This window comes from Nanorana parkeri, unplaced genomic scaffold, assembly GCF_000935625.1.
Source record: "Nanorana parkeri isolate BGI_ZX_2015 unplaced genomic scaffold, ASM93562v1 scaffold126, whole genome shotgun sequence".
Classification (NCBI taxonomy): Eukaryota; Metazoa; Chordata; class Amphibia; order Anura; family Dicroglossidae; genus Nanorana; species Nanorana parkeri.
The window spans coordinates 269630-283825 of NW_017306394.1; the positions used below are offsets into that span (position 1 = coordinate 269630).

Consider the following 14196-nt stretch of genomic DNA (forward strand, 5'->3'; position numbering starts at 1 on the left):
CGGGGAGGGGGGTCATGAGTGAGAGAAGCCAGCGGCTGGGAGCCTGATGGAAAAAGCAGAATTTATCTCAGACGATGTGAGTGGGCTGTGTGGAGAGGAAGAGCAAACCGGCAGCATGGGGTATGTGCAGGGTAGCAGCGCACATGCAAAAAAACAAGGACATACATAAGCTGGTGCAAAGGGCAGTGGCGTTGTGTAAAACGCGGCATCCTATAGCAAACGACTTCAGCTTTCGTTCTCATTACTTACCATTGCATTAGTATTTTTCTACATCCAATCCTCAGTTTTACACAGCGCTGCTAGCCTGGTGACCTGACTTTTCCCTACTGCAGTTAAGCAGGGTAACTTGGTCACTACCCCACCCAACCGCCTATGACCGGACAGGGAAGGAGCAGCAAGATGCTGATGGAGTAATTTCTCTGCTCACTGCTCCTGCCAGCACATTTGTGTACACAATACCTGATTGGCCTTGCATGCTGCCCCTCCCTCTCCCAGTCTGCTGTGCAGGGAATTATAAGAGGTTAAAGTCTTGCTGTCTGTGACCCTATTGAGATATAGTAACGTGCATCACCAGCACATCATGCACTCGTTATTATCTCTTAATAGGGTCACAGACAGCAAGACTTTCTGAGTCCTTGCAATGCCTCATGGGACGTGAACTCTTTCATTTATTTGTCATAGAAATACACCAACTGGAGTGCCAAACTCCAGCTGTTGTGGAACTACAAGTCCCATGAGGCATTGCAAGAACTCTGATAGCTACAGGCATGACCCCTAGAGGCAGAAGCACGATTGTATTTGTAGTTTCACCACAGCTGCAGGGTTACCCCTGAAATACAGTGACCTACACCAGGTAACAGTGATAACCATGGTGGTGTCAGCGGTGCACCGTGCTGTCACGTGACAACAGTGATTACAACCAGTGCTCCTGGGATTTCTTGGACTGGCTGCTTCAACAAAAGTCAATTGAAAAATCAACCTAATGGAACCGGGTAGTGGTTTAAGGGACCCCAAGGATTTAATTTGGCCCAACTCGCAACATTCGACCAATGGGGTCAAACACTGATTGAATTTCAGTTTCAAAATCAGTGTATGGCCAGCTTAAGAGTGTGAGCCGTCGGGGCATTACTAGTCATTCCTGCCTTGTGCGTGCCCAAAAGTAACTCCAATGTGGCCAAATACAACTCTGAATGGCTTGCCTTGCCCCCCCCCCCCATGCTTAAAGGAGGCAAAGTATTACTTACAATGCGTTAGCCTGGATGCACACTTGAGCTTTGGTTTAATTTCTTTGTATTTTTTTTTTTTTTTTTTTACTATTTGAACACATTTTCAGGCTTGAGCATTTTTTTTTTGGCCAATTGAATTGTTAGGTGCAAAATAATGCCCTACGCTCATCCGCCCTGCACGTCCGTGTGGGTGTGGGTATCCGTACTCGTACGCTGATAGGATGGATCCGAGCCGGGACACCCGCACCCGTACGGACCTGCAGCTGAAAATGCTTTCTATATGCGGCTGTGGAGAAGATATCTTCCGTACAATTAAACAAAAAGCTCAGCAAACGAGGGTCTGCTGCACCCCCTATTGCTTTCCCCTTTATGAATAGTGTTCTAAAAAAGAAAATGGTTCTCCATGATCTGTTCATAGCCAGTTGACACAAATGTTGTCGATTATATTGAGTAGGAGATTATAAGCCCGAAAAACTTTGCCCACCTCTAACCAATCTTTTATTAGGAATTGAAGTGTATACGGATGTAATTCCCATCTGTTGGAGGATAGTTAATATTTAGAACTGAAAGAGAATACTCAGTGTCCTTAGTGTAAGCAGTGAGAGGTTGTGCAATCGAATCGCATCCAGACACAATTGGTCTATATTTAAACGGACAAGTTCCTTTTGTAAATCCTACATAGAATGTAAATCACTGGACATCTGGGGTTAGAGATAAACAGATATCTCCAGATGTGAACCAGCTATGCTTTATTGTCTATGAATTTTTTCAACTTGGTTTGTAAAGTTCTCATTGGATCCTGTACAATAGTTGAATAACTGCTAGGATTGGACAACATGGAAACATTCCACTATGATAGCCTGAGTAGCGCAGTGAAACAACTACCCTGCCCTTATCAGTAGGCTTAATGAAGTTATGGTCATTTGGTTACGAGTCAAGGGCTTGTTGTTTACTATTTGTGAGATTGGAATTGGTTTTCATCTTACTGGCATGAAGGCACGTGTCATACTTCACTGTCTGTATATTCCTGCAACTTTGGAGTGGTATATCTGGACGATCTTGAAGATCGAAGGTTTTTTGTCCATGCGGGCGGCCTTTCGTTTGACTGGTCTACAATAAGCTTTTTCTTTAGGATTAATATCCTCCTGAAGAAGCCTTATTTAGGCGAAACATGTTGGGGTATCCAAAAAACTCCATCTGCTTAATCAATCATGGATAATTACACCATTGTATTATACTGTGTCATCCTTTGTATCATGGATATTTTTGTAACAAGTCTCTCAAGTGTGACAATACACTTTGTTTTTAATCTTTTGTGAATAATAAATTATTTTCTTTACATAAGGTTATTGTGAGAGCAAAATTGTTTCTAAACCCCCCCCCCCCATACACTGTCTGTGTATAGCTATCAATACTCCTCTATTGCCCAGGGGCCATGAATTCAGCCTTGAATTGTCCATCTGATAAACTGAAGTCACAGCATCCTTCTTGTCAGAAAAGAACTGTTCAATTATAAAACGACCATTCAAACCTAAACTGATCATCTTTAAATTATGAGCAGAAGGCAGTAAACGTGGCTGCTGGGCAATACGAAAGTCCCTTGCACAATAATTGTTAGTAACGGGCAGAATGACAGGTTTATGATTGCAGTTTCTTGTATCCTCTCACTTTGTATGCGGTGGTTCAGGGTTTTCTTCTTTTTTTGCAACCCTTCCTGGAGTCTCTGAATTGCTTCCGAAGGGATGATGGGAGTCCTCTTTTGTGTTGGTGTGAATTGGGCAGTATTGGTTTACTATCCGATTTTCCATCAGTCTTTTAGATTCAAAGGAGGATTTCTGATTTCCTCCACTTCATGATCTGCGAGGACCTCCTCTCACCAATCGGCGGGTAAATCATCTCCTTTTGGAGATCCCTGTGAGCCATGAATAATCTTCACCCTCCCGATAATCCGCACACACCTGCTTACATGTTTCCTTCTTGATCTGTTTATAAGAATCTGTGTCTTTGTTGACCTTAGAGTGAATATTCTGTAACCGTTGTGATATTATTCCCTCTTTGCTGTTGAATCTTTCAAGGACAATTCTAACTTTGTTATTTTCTCTGAAAATCTGACAGAGTTGCAGTCTGACTTCTTCGATTGCAATGTATTGAAGAAAAGTTTGCGTAAAGACTTTGTACCGTTTCCTGGAAAAATTGTGTTTATGACATCCAATCGTTGATTGGTTCCTAATACAGATCCCTCTAGGTGTTTTCCTTGTTCTATAATATTCTGAGAGTGTCTGACCGTGAAGCTTGAGGGTCCACCTGCATTTTGAACACTCTCAATAAATCAAGAGGTGTCATCACCAAATGCTTTCGATGTGTCCACAGGGAATAATGCTGTTAACGCGTCCACAGGGAATGTTATATTCTCCATCTCCTCAGCAGTGGTGGCACATCCAGTTGTTCTCTGCTTCTCAGTGGGACTCATTTTGTCAAGATTAGATTTAACACCAGGAAAGCATTGTATTAGTCCACGGAGCTGTACTATCAGAAAATGAGTGTGCCTCTTCCCCGGAGTGCAAACCATCAGCCAGAATGTCAACCTAGTTATAGGAATATGGTGGACCTCAAACCTTTTTACTCTCTGAGGCCTGTATTGATATATCCTGGATGGCGTCGTGACCAAATCATAGAGAGTAATATGTATTGCCAACACATCACCCACTCCTATTCAAATTCAATTTATTTGTTACAGAAATACAGAGATAGTTTGGGGCTCTACACCAGTTCCTTCATCAGACACCAGTGATAGCAATGATTTAAGACAATGTTCCTTAGTCCAAACCCACCTTCGGGGAGATTTAATCTCACTTCTTGTCCCTGTAATAGTAGAAATGAGTGGAGCAGGGTCTCTGGGGTAGGAGGTCACACACTTGAACTATGACCAGACAGAGGATCCAACCCTTCACCATTTTACTGAAAACAAATGTGTTTTGTTGCACTCTGTACACAGCCCGTGTACCCATCGCACTCAGAGCCGCTGCTCCAAAAATGAAGGGTGGGTGCAGCAGCCGTCAGCGAGTGGCTTCCGACAAAATATCAGTAAAAGGATGGACACCGGCACTCCAAAGCAAGTTCCGTACATGTTTATTAACATACTAGTTGCAAGTAGAACACTCTAAACATGGTTTTGGGGTCTCACTGGATCCCCTTCATCAGGCAAACAAGTGATAATCACTTATTTGCCTGATGAAGGGGATCCTGCGAGACCCACGACACCTTGTTTAGAGTGTTCTACTTGCAACTAGTATGTTAATAAACACGTACGGAACTTGCTTCGTTGCACTCTGTGTCACCCCTGGACAGACTTTTTATCACATTTTTTACGGGCAGTAAGAGAGGGAAAATCTCCCCAACTGCACACATGCTGCACTAAAAACCTGACAAGAACTTTATGACTTCTTTAAGGATTTGGCTTTAAATCATGGTTATCCAGGAGAAATAGTGACAAGTGCTATCATTACATACCATGTGCATAACTCTGGCTATATTTGCATAATGGCTTCTTCGGTTCTCTCACCCATTAGAGCTGAGCAATGACTGATTTGATGCAAATCGAATGTTTTTTTTCTCTTATTACATCTTAATATGTCTAAAGGACATTTTACAATGGGATTGTATAGTGTGTGGTCAGCTTTACATTCAAGTAAAAATGTAATGTGATGGTATATTCTCTAGGACAGTGACTATTACACAGCACTCGGTTTGTTTTAAGGCCACATGACGATATATTCATTTTTTTAAATAATAATTTAGATTTCTATAGCGCTTTTCTCCATGGGGATGGTGAAATATCCCACTAGGGCCAATTACATAGGAGTCAATGAACCTACCAGCATGTCTTTGGAGTGTCGGAGGAATGCACAGGGAGAGCAAGCCTGTACAAATACTGAGGGGAATGTATTAAAACTGGAGCAGAGAATAACTGGAGCAGCTGTGCATGCCAACCAATCTGCTTCTCTCTTTCATTTTCAAATCTTAACTGAACAAAGTGAAGAGAAAAGCTGATTGGTTGCCCTGGGCAACTGCTCCAGATTTTCTCTGCTCCACTTTAGATAAATTCCCCCCATTGTATATGTGGTCTACAAGACTCATGGTGGAGTTTAAAATAAAAAAAACCCCAGCACCAGTGTGTAGTTATTCCTCCTCTGAACACATCTGAATCAGGAACAGAAGCTTCTACTCCCATAAACCCAAGGTGCTTCATGTATCAATCATGGATGATGCAATGGTTGGCTTCTCTTCTACATAGGGAAAGAGGTACACTTTTTGTCACACATTATCTAGGCTATGAACACATCCATGGCTCCATTTCCCCACCCCCAATCATAGGGACAATGAAAAAAATAAAAGCACAATAAATCAAGCATTTAAAAAAAATCTTTTTATAATATGCAGGTTGTCATTACGTCCTCAAGAAATAAGAATAAAATAATTTCTAACAGTATCTGACCCCCTTTTATCCCAATATGTTGGTTTACAGCACAGGTTACATAAAGCATAGCAGGGAGGCTGCAATTGCATCATGGGGAATAAAAAAAATCAGACCTGCTCAGTTATGACATGCTGATGATGGCCACTAGGGACGAGCGAAATTCAGTTTACCTAACTAAAATGTTGACAAAAAGTTGGGACATTTCGGTTAAATTTTGGTAAAATACATTGGAGTCAACAGGGAAACTGGTAATTTTAGCGGCAAAACACATTTTGGCAAAATTGCTCCATCCATCCCTATTGCCCACCCAGAAGACTTGTCTTTTAATTATTTCATAATTATTCCCAATTTATTTCCACAGCGGCTGCTCTTTAGTCCACGGTAAGGGTTATCTTTCGGAAATGGCATTGGGGTTATGTTATGCGATCCGTTGAAATGCAGCTAGTGCTCAGCGCAGTTCTTGCTAGCCGCTCATTAAATGTACATTACAGGTCCTGGAAGTCTATACATTATTGCATACTTATGTGGCACGGAAAATGATACGTGTACATTAGAACAGGGGTGGGGCAGGGGGGGGCGGGGGGGGAGGTTAAATCTGATTTGGATTTCGGAGCACAGTAAACAGAGTAGATCGGCCAGTGTGAGTAATTCATTAAACATTGACATTGGCTAATGACCGTGAGTGCATTTGCTCAGTCATTCTATATATATATACAGTATATATTTATCACAGAGCCGGCCCTATGAAACAGGTAGGGATAGAGAGGTAGAAGATTTATGGTCTCAATAAATACATTTCATTGGAATTGTCTAATGAGGCAAGGCAAAGTATTTTTGGTCTCCATCCTATTCTACAAGGCCATAACAAGTGCCACAGGGAGACTTTCCAATAGTTTTATGTTATGAAGGGTGTACTGGGATTGAGGGGTGTTGCATGCATTGCCATTTGGCACCGTCTATTGGATAGAATGCTCATATCTCACTTCCAATATAAGAACCTAGCATCAAAGCATATTACCTACCTGTAAAGAAGGTATAGATTACTTTTCTTGCTGTCCCTACCACTCCAATCCTGAGATAAGGGTTGGAAACCAACCCTTCAGAAAGCATTGATCTCCTGAGTCAGGGGTTCCTCCTGCTGACCCCCACTCATTACAGGACACAATAGTGACATGGAGGAAGCAATGACAGCTGCAGGGGACCCAGGAGATTGACAATCATGGAAGTGTCTCCCAGTGGACTTCGGGGGATAATTGGCCAATGTAGAAAATGGAATTCAGCAATGGGAGGCAGGAAAGATAAGTATTCACTTTGTTCTTTATAGGTATGTGGTCTTCTCAAACTTTTCACTTAAGCGACATCATCTATAAAATGAATTTTTGTGACAGTAAGCTATGAACTAGAAGAGCCTTTCACCTAGAACTAATATATTTGTGTTTAAGACACTGGAAAGTTAAACCCCCCTGAAAGTCTCTTCTATTTCTTGGAAACGTTATTGGATCTCGGGTCTACACACTTGCTGTACCCATCATAAGGGTCCCTCACCCTCCTTGTGCTGAGTTCCCAGGTCTGTACACCTGCTGTGCCCATTGAGGGGCTCCCACCATCCCTGTGCTGAGTTCCTGGGTTTGCACCCCTGCTGTGCCCATTATGAGGGGCTCCCACCATCCCCGATGGATGTATATATTTATTTTATATTATAGAGAATGTAAAAGGAGGAGTGGGAACATAGGTGGGCCAGAACACCCCACACTCCCAAATACAGAACCATGAATAATAGCAGATAGATCTCACAGTTGAAGTAGCCGAAAGATATATTCAAGCTGCCCCTGACATCTTATAATTGGTCCACTTATAGCTAAAACATCACTTTTGGGGTAGACTGGCCCTGTAACACTGCCAGAAAGGGAAGAATGTTACCTACATCAAGCAGTCAGATTCTAGATTTCAATTGACAGCTATGCCAAGTTCTTATCAGGCTGCCTTATAATTTGATATTTTGAATAGTGACTGTCAGTTTGCTGCACAGAAATAAAGTATGAGCATGGCAGCCATAATTTTACATAGGGGAGGTTAGCCTTTGCAGTCTGCACACTTGTCTCCTGACAGGTCTCTTCTAGGAGAATGAAATATTTCAACAGTTATCAACCAGATCAAGTGACAATCTCATACTGATGAGTAACAACAGACATTATTGAGGATAAGTCATTGGCCAGGTTGGAAAACCTGACATACCAACGCTAAAGGAGTCTGCATGTGTCTCCCCTGACAAAAACATGGATGCTAGGCTGAACATTCATGTCGGCCGTCAGAGGGGGTAGTTTAGAGCCTGCATGTGCAACTGCCCTGTTAGATCTATGGCTATGTTTCAGTGGTAACCTCCATGCAATTAGTCTTACCAAGGCAAGCCAACCACAATGAATAATGAAAACCATGCTGCACTGGTCTTTTTTGACTGCCTTTCAAGTTGTCTCCTGACTGCCTGGTTCATAAACTATATCAAAAGGGGAGGGGAGCCAAAGCTATGAGATAGAGACAGGGACTGTCCTCCTGTCTTACTGTAGAAATAATCTCAATAATCCCAAAAGTAACAGTTGCATCTTGCTCATAGGTTTGTCAGTTTGCTGCATGTCTATTTTCCATAGACCAGTCATTGTCATGTTGGGTCTATGGGTACCCTTATAGTGACTCTGTATTTTAATAATTTAAGGCAAAGTTAGGGGTCCTCTTTAAAAGCAGGAAGGGAAAGGAGCACATACTGTTGCCCACTGAAGCTGGAGAAAAAACCCCAATATGGAGATGCAGAAGGTTCTATGTTTTTTGTCTCTCCATAGTGCATCACTTATTGGATAAATAGCCAATCACCAGTCCTGGGCTCAATGTTGGGTCAGGGCTTACATTGTCAATGGCAAGTGGCCATTGACAATGTCAAGAGAAACACATGGAAGGTAAAACATGCTCGTTACCCTTCTTGCTCTAAGACCAACCTGTTGATTTTCCTGGAATGGTCAAAAGTAGTTGTGCTTTAAAGGCAATAACCTCCATAATCAACCTTGGACAGTGGCCTACCCTGTGTATCACTCTGCATAGGAGATCATCTAAATGCGACCTACCATAAGGGTTCCCTGAACATTGGTTTACCCAATTAATACTGCTGATCAGTCAGTTCTGGAATATCCAATACTCTTAGAGGTTCCAAAATGCCACAAGTCCAAGGGCAGAGGTAAATGTCGCCATGGTGTTGCTGTTGACAGGGAAGCTCTTAATTCCCCTCGCAGAGCCTCTCAGAAGCCATATTGTCATTTTTCATTGGCCCGTTTCAGTGACTGGTCCATGTTCTAAAACATCACTTATTTTGCTTTGTGAGGCCCCTGGCTTATGAAACACGCAAGCTTCTATTTGTCTACACAGTCCAACTTTCCAAGCTTAGGGCACCATTAACTTATATATAAGATTGCAAGTCAGTGCACAGTGGAGCCCAAATACAGAATGTGCATATTTGCAGTGAACTTTACTGTCCAGCTCACCCCGATCACACCAGGCCTATTGGCACAGACCAGAAGTGCCAGATGGGCAGTCTGAGCCTGTTCACGGATACATTTCCCAGAGTGGCTTACATGCTTTGGCTTAGAAGATGTTTTCTGAGCTGCTGTCAGGATACTCAAAGCTGTTTTGGCGGTCGCTCAGCATGATGTGTTCAGTCGCACTGCTGCCCATCTTCTCGTTGTACCACTTGTCATTGCTGTGCTGTGACTTGCTGACCCCATTGTTGCATCCATCGACCAGGTTGTGCTTTTCGCAGATGCTACCGAGCCCAGCCCGGGGAGGTTGGCTGTACGTGTGTTTGTATTCCTCTTCGATGTCTTTCCAGAGTTTCCAGTGCTTCCATTTTTTCAGGAGCTCGGACTGAACCTGGGGGAGGACATAATGACAGACTGTTAAAAGGAGGCGTGCGGAATGAAGATGACTGCTCTGCTTTGGGATGTTGTAGTCTCCTCGCAAATCAGTCAAATTGAACTTAATCCAATGAATGTTTTCCTCATCTGCTACATTTTCACCCTCATCACCTTCTGCCTGTTTTTTTCTTTGCTTACCTTCCTGCACGCCAAGTTCTGGCTCTTTCCTTTAAGAGGTTATGCCTTGCCTGCTGTGTTCCCATTATATATCCTCTCTCTCCTTCTACTAACTGTCATTCCATCTAGTCAGCTTCTTATATCAATCGAGGGTGATCTGTTTTTCATATACCAGAGAGGAACTTCAGTCAAGGGAAATATCCTCCTTAAAGCCCATTCTTTTATTTTATCAGCTACATTTACTCCAGGTGCCCGAGTAGAAAAGCCTGTCCCTTGCCAGCATGCTGCTCTCTGCACGGGAGCAGTGGTCTCTCTGCAGAAGTCTGACATGCCTCCTGCTGAGTCAGACCTAAAACTTTCAATCAGCAAAGCTCATATTCCCTTTTGATTGTCAGACACAGGAAGGGGCATATTGAGAGACCACTGCTTGCCTACCAAGAGCAAGGGCCCTTTTTTGCAGGATGATGGGAGGAGACAGGCTTTTCTACTCATGTAGTGACTGCTTTATAAAAAAGAAAAGAACTTTACGTGTCTGTACAACTTTTGTTTTGATGAACCTGGAATGTATTTAGCAGAAAGTATATTTGGTACATTTTGAAGTAAATTTGTGTTTTGCCCGTATCTTCCTTCTCATCTACTTTTTGCCCCTCTACTGCTCCTTCGACCCAATCAAAAAGGGATGAAACACCGTGCTCCAAGTCGATCTAGTCAATCCCTAGACAGGGCTAAGGGCTCTTTCCCTGACCTCATGTGACTGCACTCGGACCCGACTCTTGGCTGCTCAGGCTTCCACTGTTGCATCACAGTGGAAAGAGGAGAAAGTCAAATGCTTCCTTATACTCAAATAGTGGGTGCTTCTCTTGGCTCCCAATGGGCAAATGGAGCAGTATGGGAGGGAAGAGAAGGTACTTTAGGGTGTGGGGAGCATGTGTGCTACCTTCATTTTTCCAGTGTGATATTACTGGTGCCTGAGTTACCCACTACCAACACATGGTGGTGGGCAGAGTCTTCAGCCCTCTGTAAGATCTGATTTGGATCAACTTGGAGCTTACACTGGGGCTGCTTATCCTTGCTTCCAATATTGTAGGAGTAAAGGGGAGTTAAGTATAAGCTGCTGTGGATGCCTTACTAAAGTGAACGTGTTGCTCTGCCCTGCAAACCCTTAATTCTAAATGACTGAGAAAAATAGAACTTGGATGGCGGCCTCAATTGCCTCTTATTAATCAAGTTGCTCTTTTCCGCACCCTTTCCTTTGCTGCAACATCCTTTTCGTGAATCGGTGCCCAAAACTAAGCAACACATTCAAGACGAGGTTTTGCTAATGCTTCGTACGGGGGCAATTCCCCTCTCAGACGCTTTGATAAGTTAATCCCCATAAACGTCCCCTTTCATTCTTTCTCAGTGTCTGGCCCAGTGACTCCCGACCTCCAATTCTTGATTTCCTCGTGTTATTCTGCACATTCTCTGCCCTTCGACCTCCAGCCTTCAGAAAGCTTCCATTAATGTTTGGCGGCGGAGTTTGGTTTACAAATGGACCTTGATTTACATGTTTTACTATAAATAAATCGGGCAGATGTTCCTCGCAGGAAGCAGAATATGAGGAAGGAGCGGCCGAAGGATGGAGAATGTCACAAGTGACAGATATTGCAGTGAAAAAAAACACACACACACACACACACATACACATATACTGTACATATACACACACACACATACAGTATAAAGGAACAAGTGATCAAGAATTCTTCCTGGTCCTTAGCTATAGGGCCCAGCAGCACAGGGTGCCAATTTAAAAGCCATGGCACTGGAAAGTTCTGATTGTGTTTTTTGAGTTGGGGTAATGTGTATTACTGCCTCACGCTGCTGTGAAAGGGCCATTATCAACCAAACTACAAAAACAAACTTTCTCAGCATTCAATTTGAGTTTCTAACATGCAATAAAAGCAGAGGTCTGTTTGTAAAGATATGTGGTAGCACCGGAATGCATCAAGTTGTCTACTGACACTGGCACTGGGATAACAATATCAAAAAGTGAGATTAGGCACTATCAATGTTTCCTGGCGTTATTGTTGCTTAGGAAAAGGTTTCACAGGTTCTCTTTGCTGGCTAGAAGGACCCCATGTTGAGGAATTTTGTACATTATTCACTGAACACCTCCTGGGGTTTAAATTGGTTGAACAGCTGCTTTTTTATGGTATATCCATGTGCCTGTATCATATACCATAGACACATACAGCTCAATCAACCTAATGTATTTATTATAGGTATCTATATAGTTGACAATTTACACAGCTTTACATAGTTGCATATTCACATCAGTCCCTGCCCTCAAAGATCTTACAATCTAAGGTCCCTATCTCCCATCTCACATACAGGGCCAATGTAGACAGGAGCCAATTAACCTACCAGCATGTCTTTTGAGTGTGGGAGGAAACCGGAGTACCCAGGAAACAAGCACAGGGAGAACATGCAAACTCCTTTGACCTGGCCAGGATTCGAACCAGGGACCCCCCAGTGTTGCAAGGCAGAAGCGCGAATGAGCTCAGAATGTATGGAATAGTCATTAAAAGGATTATATACTGTATGTTGACCTTCCTGCTCCATGAGATTTCACACATAGCTGGATGGGAGATTTCTGACAAAGCTGGACTGCCCTGGCATTTTTTCAATGCCACAAAGTGAACCCTCATTTTAAAATTGGCTAAATACATTCCAGGTTCATCAAAACAAAAAAGGTGTTCAATGTCTTCTAGCTCATTTCCTTTCTAAAGCAGCCACAGTCTGAGTAGAAAAGCCTGTCCTCTGCCAGCAGCTGCAGAGTTGAACCCTTGTTGAAGCAGTGGTCGCCCTGCCGAGGCCCAAGATACACCCCCTGCCGAGTCAGACCTATAGCTCTGCAATGATCAAAACTCATGCTCTCCTCTCATTAGACAGTTCAGACTCAGCGGGGGCATGTTGGGCCTCTGCAAGGAGATCAATGCTTCCCCAGAGTGGAATCAATGGGGAAGCAGTGATTTCTTTGCAGAGGTCCAACACTCCCCCTGCTGAGTCTGAGACTACAACGCCTTTTATTTAAGGTTTACCCAAGGCCAAAACTACTTATTGGTTGTGGAGATCGTAAGAAAGGTGTTAAAATCTCTGTTAGGTCTATATTTGTTTTGCTGTTTGTGTTCTCCAGATCCAGGATACGCAACAGGAAGTGAGAAGATATCATTCCAATGTGCAGGGAAAAGAAAACCGTCACCAGAACAGGTGGCCACATTGGGAGAGTTCTCCTCCATTCCTGTTTCGGTGACCTTGTCATGTAAAATATCACAGTACCCTGCCTTAGTACTCCTCTTAAAGGAGAACTATGGGGTTAGGGCTTTTCCCCATAGTTCTCCTTAGGGTAACGGGAGGACACAAACTAGCGTCCTTCCGTCACCCTAAGCTCAGTATACCGCGAGCTACTGCTCGCGGTATACTGAGACGCCACAGTATACCGCGAGCTACTGCTCGAGGTATACTGAGACGCCACAGCTGAAGCGGATCCCGACAATTATGTCTGGATCCACCCAGCTGCGTGAGTGACAGCTGGCTCTGCCTATCTAGAGGCAGAGCCAGCTGTACCTTCCCCCTCCCCCGTCAGTTCCGCCAGTCAGCGCTGGCGGATCGGAGCAGGGAATCCGTCCCCTCCCCTGACGCGGCAGAGAGCTGTGACAGGATCGAGAGGTGAGCGAACGCCGGTATGCGTTCGCTCACCTCCCGATCTACTGAGCCGACCTGCGACAGTCTCATTGTCACAGGTCGGCTAGAACTATGAGGTGAGTGAAGAGCACTCACCTCATAGTTCTCCTTTAAGAGCCCTCAGCTTGGAAGCAAACAGTGGGCTGGCTCTTGGAAGGAGTTATGCAAATATCAACAAGCCCTGATGAGTGGATGTCAGTCTGGAGGAGCGCAGGTTGCTACACAGACCTGCGGAGTGTCCTAGGTAACCCCACATGTGATACTGGGCCTCCATGATTGAAAGAACTAAAAATCTAATGAATGACAGGGGTGGGGCTAGGGATAGTCAGTCCGGGGAGGAAAAGACTAGATGATGCTGGACGTCCTGAAGCCAGGAAATGAGGCAGGCTCTATTTGACTCTCTGCAGCTTCTATTGCCCATTGTGAGAAGCTCTCAGTGTGCAGTGCAATCTGAGTAAGTCATTGCAGTCCAGGAGAGGAGCCGCTACATCTGTGCAAGACTGAAGGGAAAGCTGGAGCACAGCTAAACAGTTCAGAAAAATATTTTTCGCTCGGTTCATATGAAGGATCCATCACTTACCTCTTTGTTGACAAAACAGTAGAGCACAGCAACGAGCACTCCCTGCAGAGAGAAGGGAGAGTCATATCAACATTGACAGATACAGTGAAGGGAAAGGGGGGGGGGGGGGGCAAA

General features: G+C 43.9%; 1 protein-coding gene across 1 annotated transcript in view; it reads right to left on the reverse strand.

Moving 5' to 3' along the window:
* Positions 1–9186: 9186 nt before the first annotated feature.
* Positions 9187–14196, reverse strand: part of GCGR (glucagon receptor) — a 32972-nt gene continuing 27962 nt past the window's right edge. The window contains exons 12-13 of the mRNA XM_018553628.1: positions 14083–14124; positions 9187–9615 (exon numbers count right to left, since the gene is read on the reverse strand). Coding sequence (XP_018409130.1) covers positions 9331–9615; positions 14083–14124 — 327 coding nt within the window. The 3' untranslated portion in view covers positions 9187–9330. The remainder of the gene's footprint in view (positions 9616–14082; positions 14125–14196) is intronic.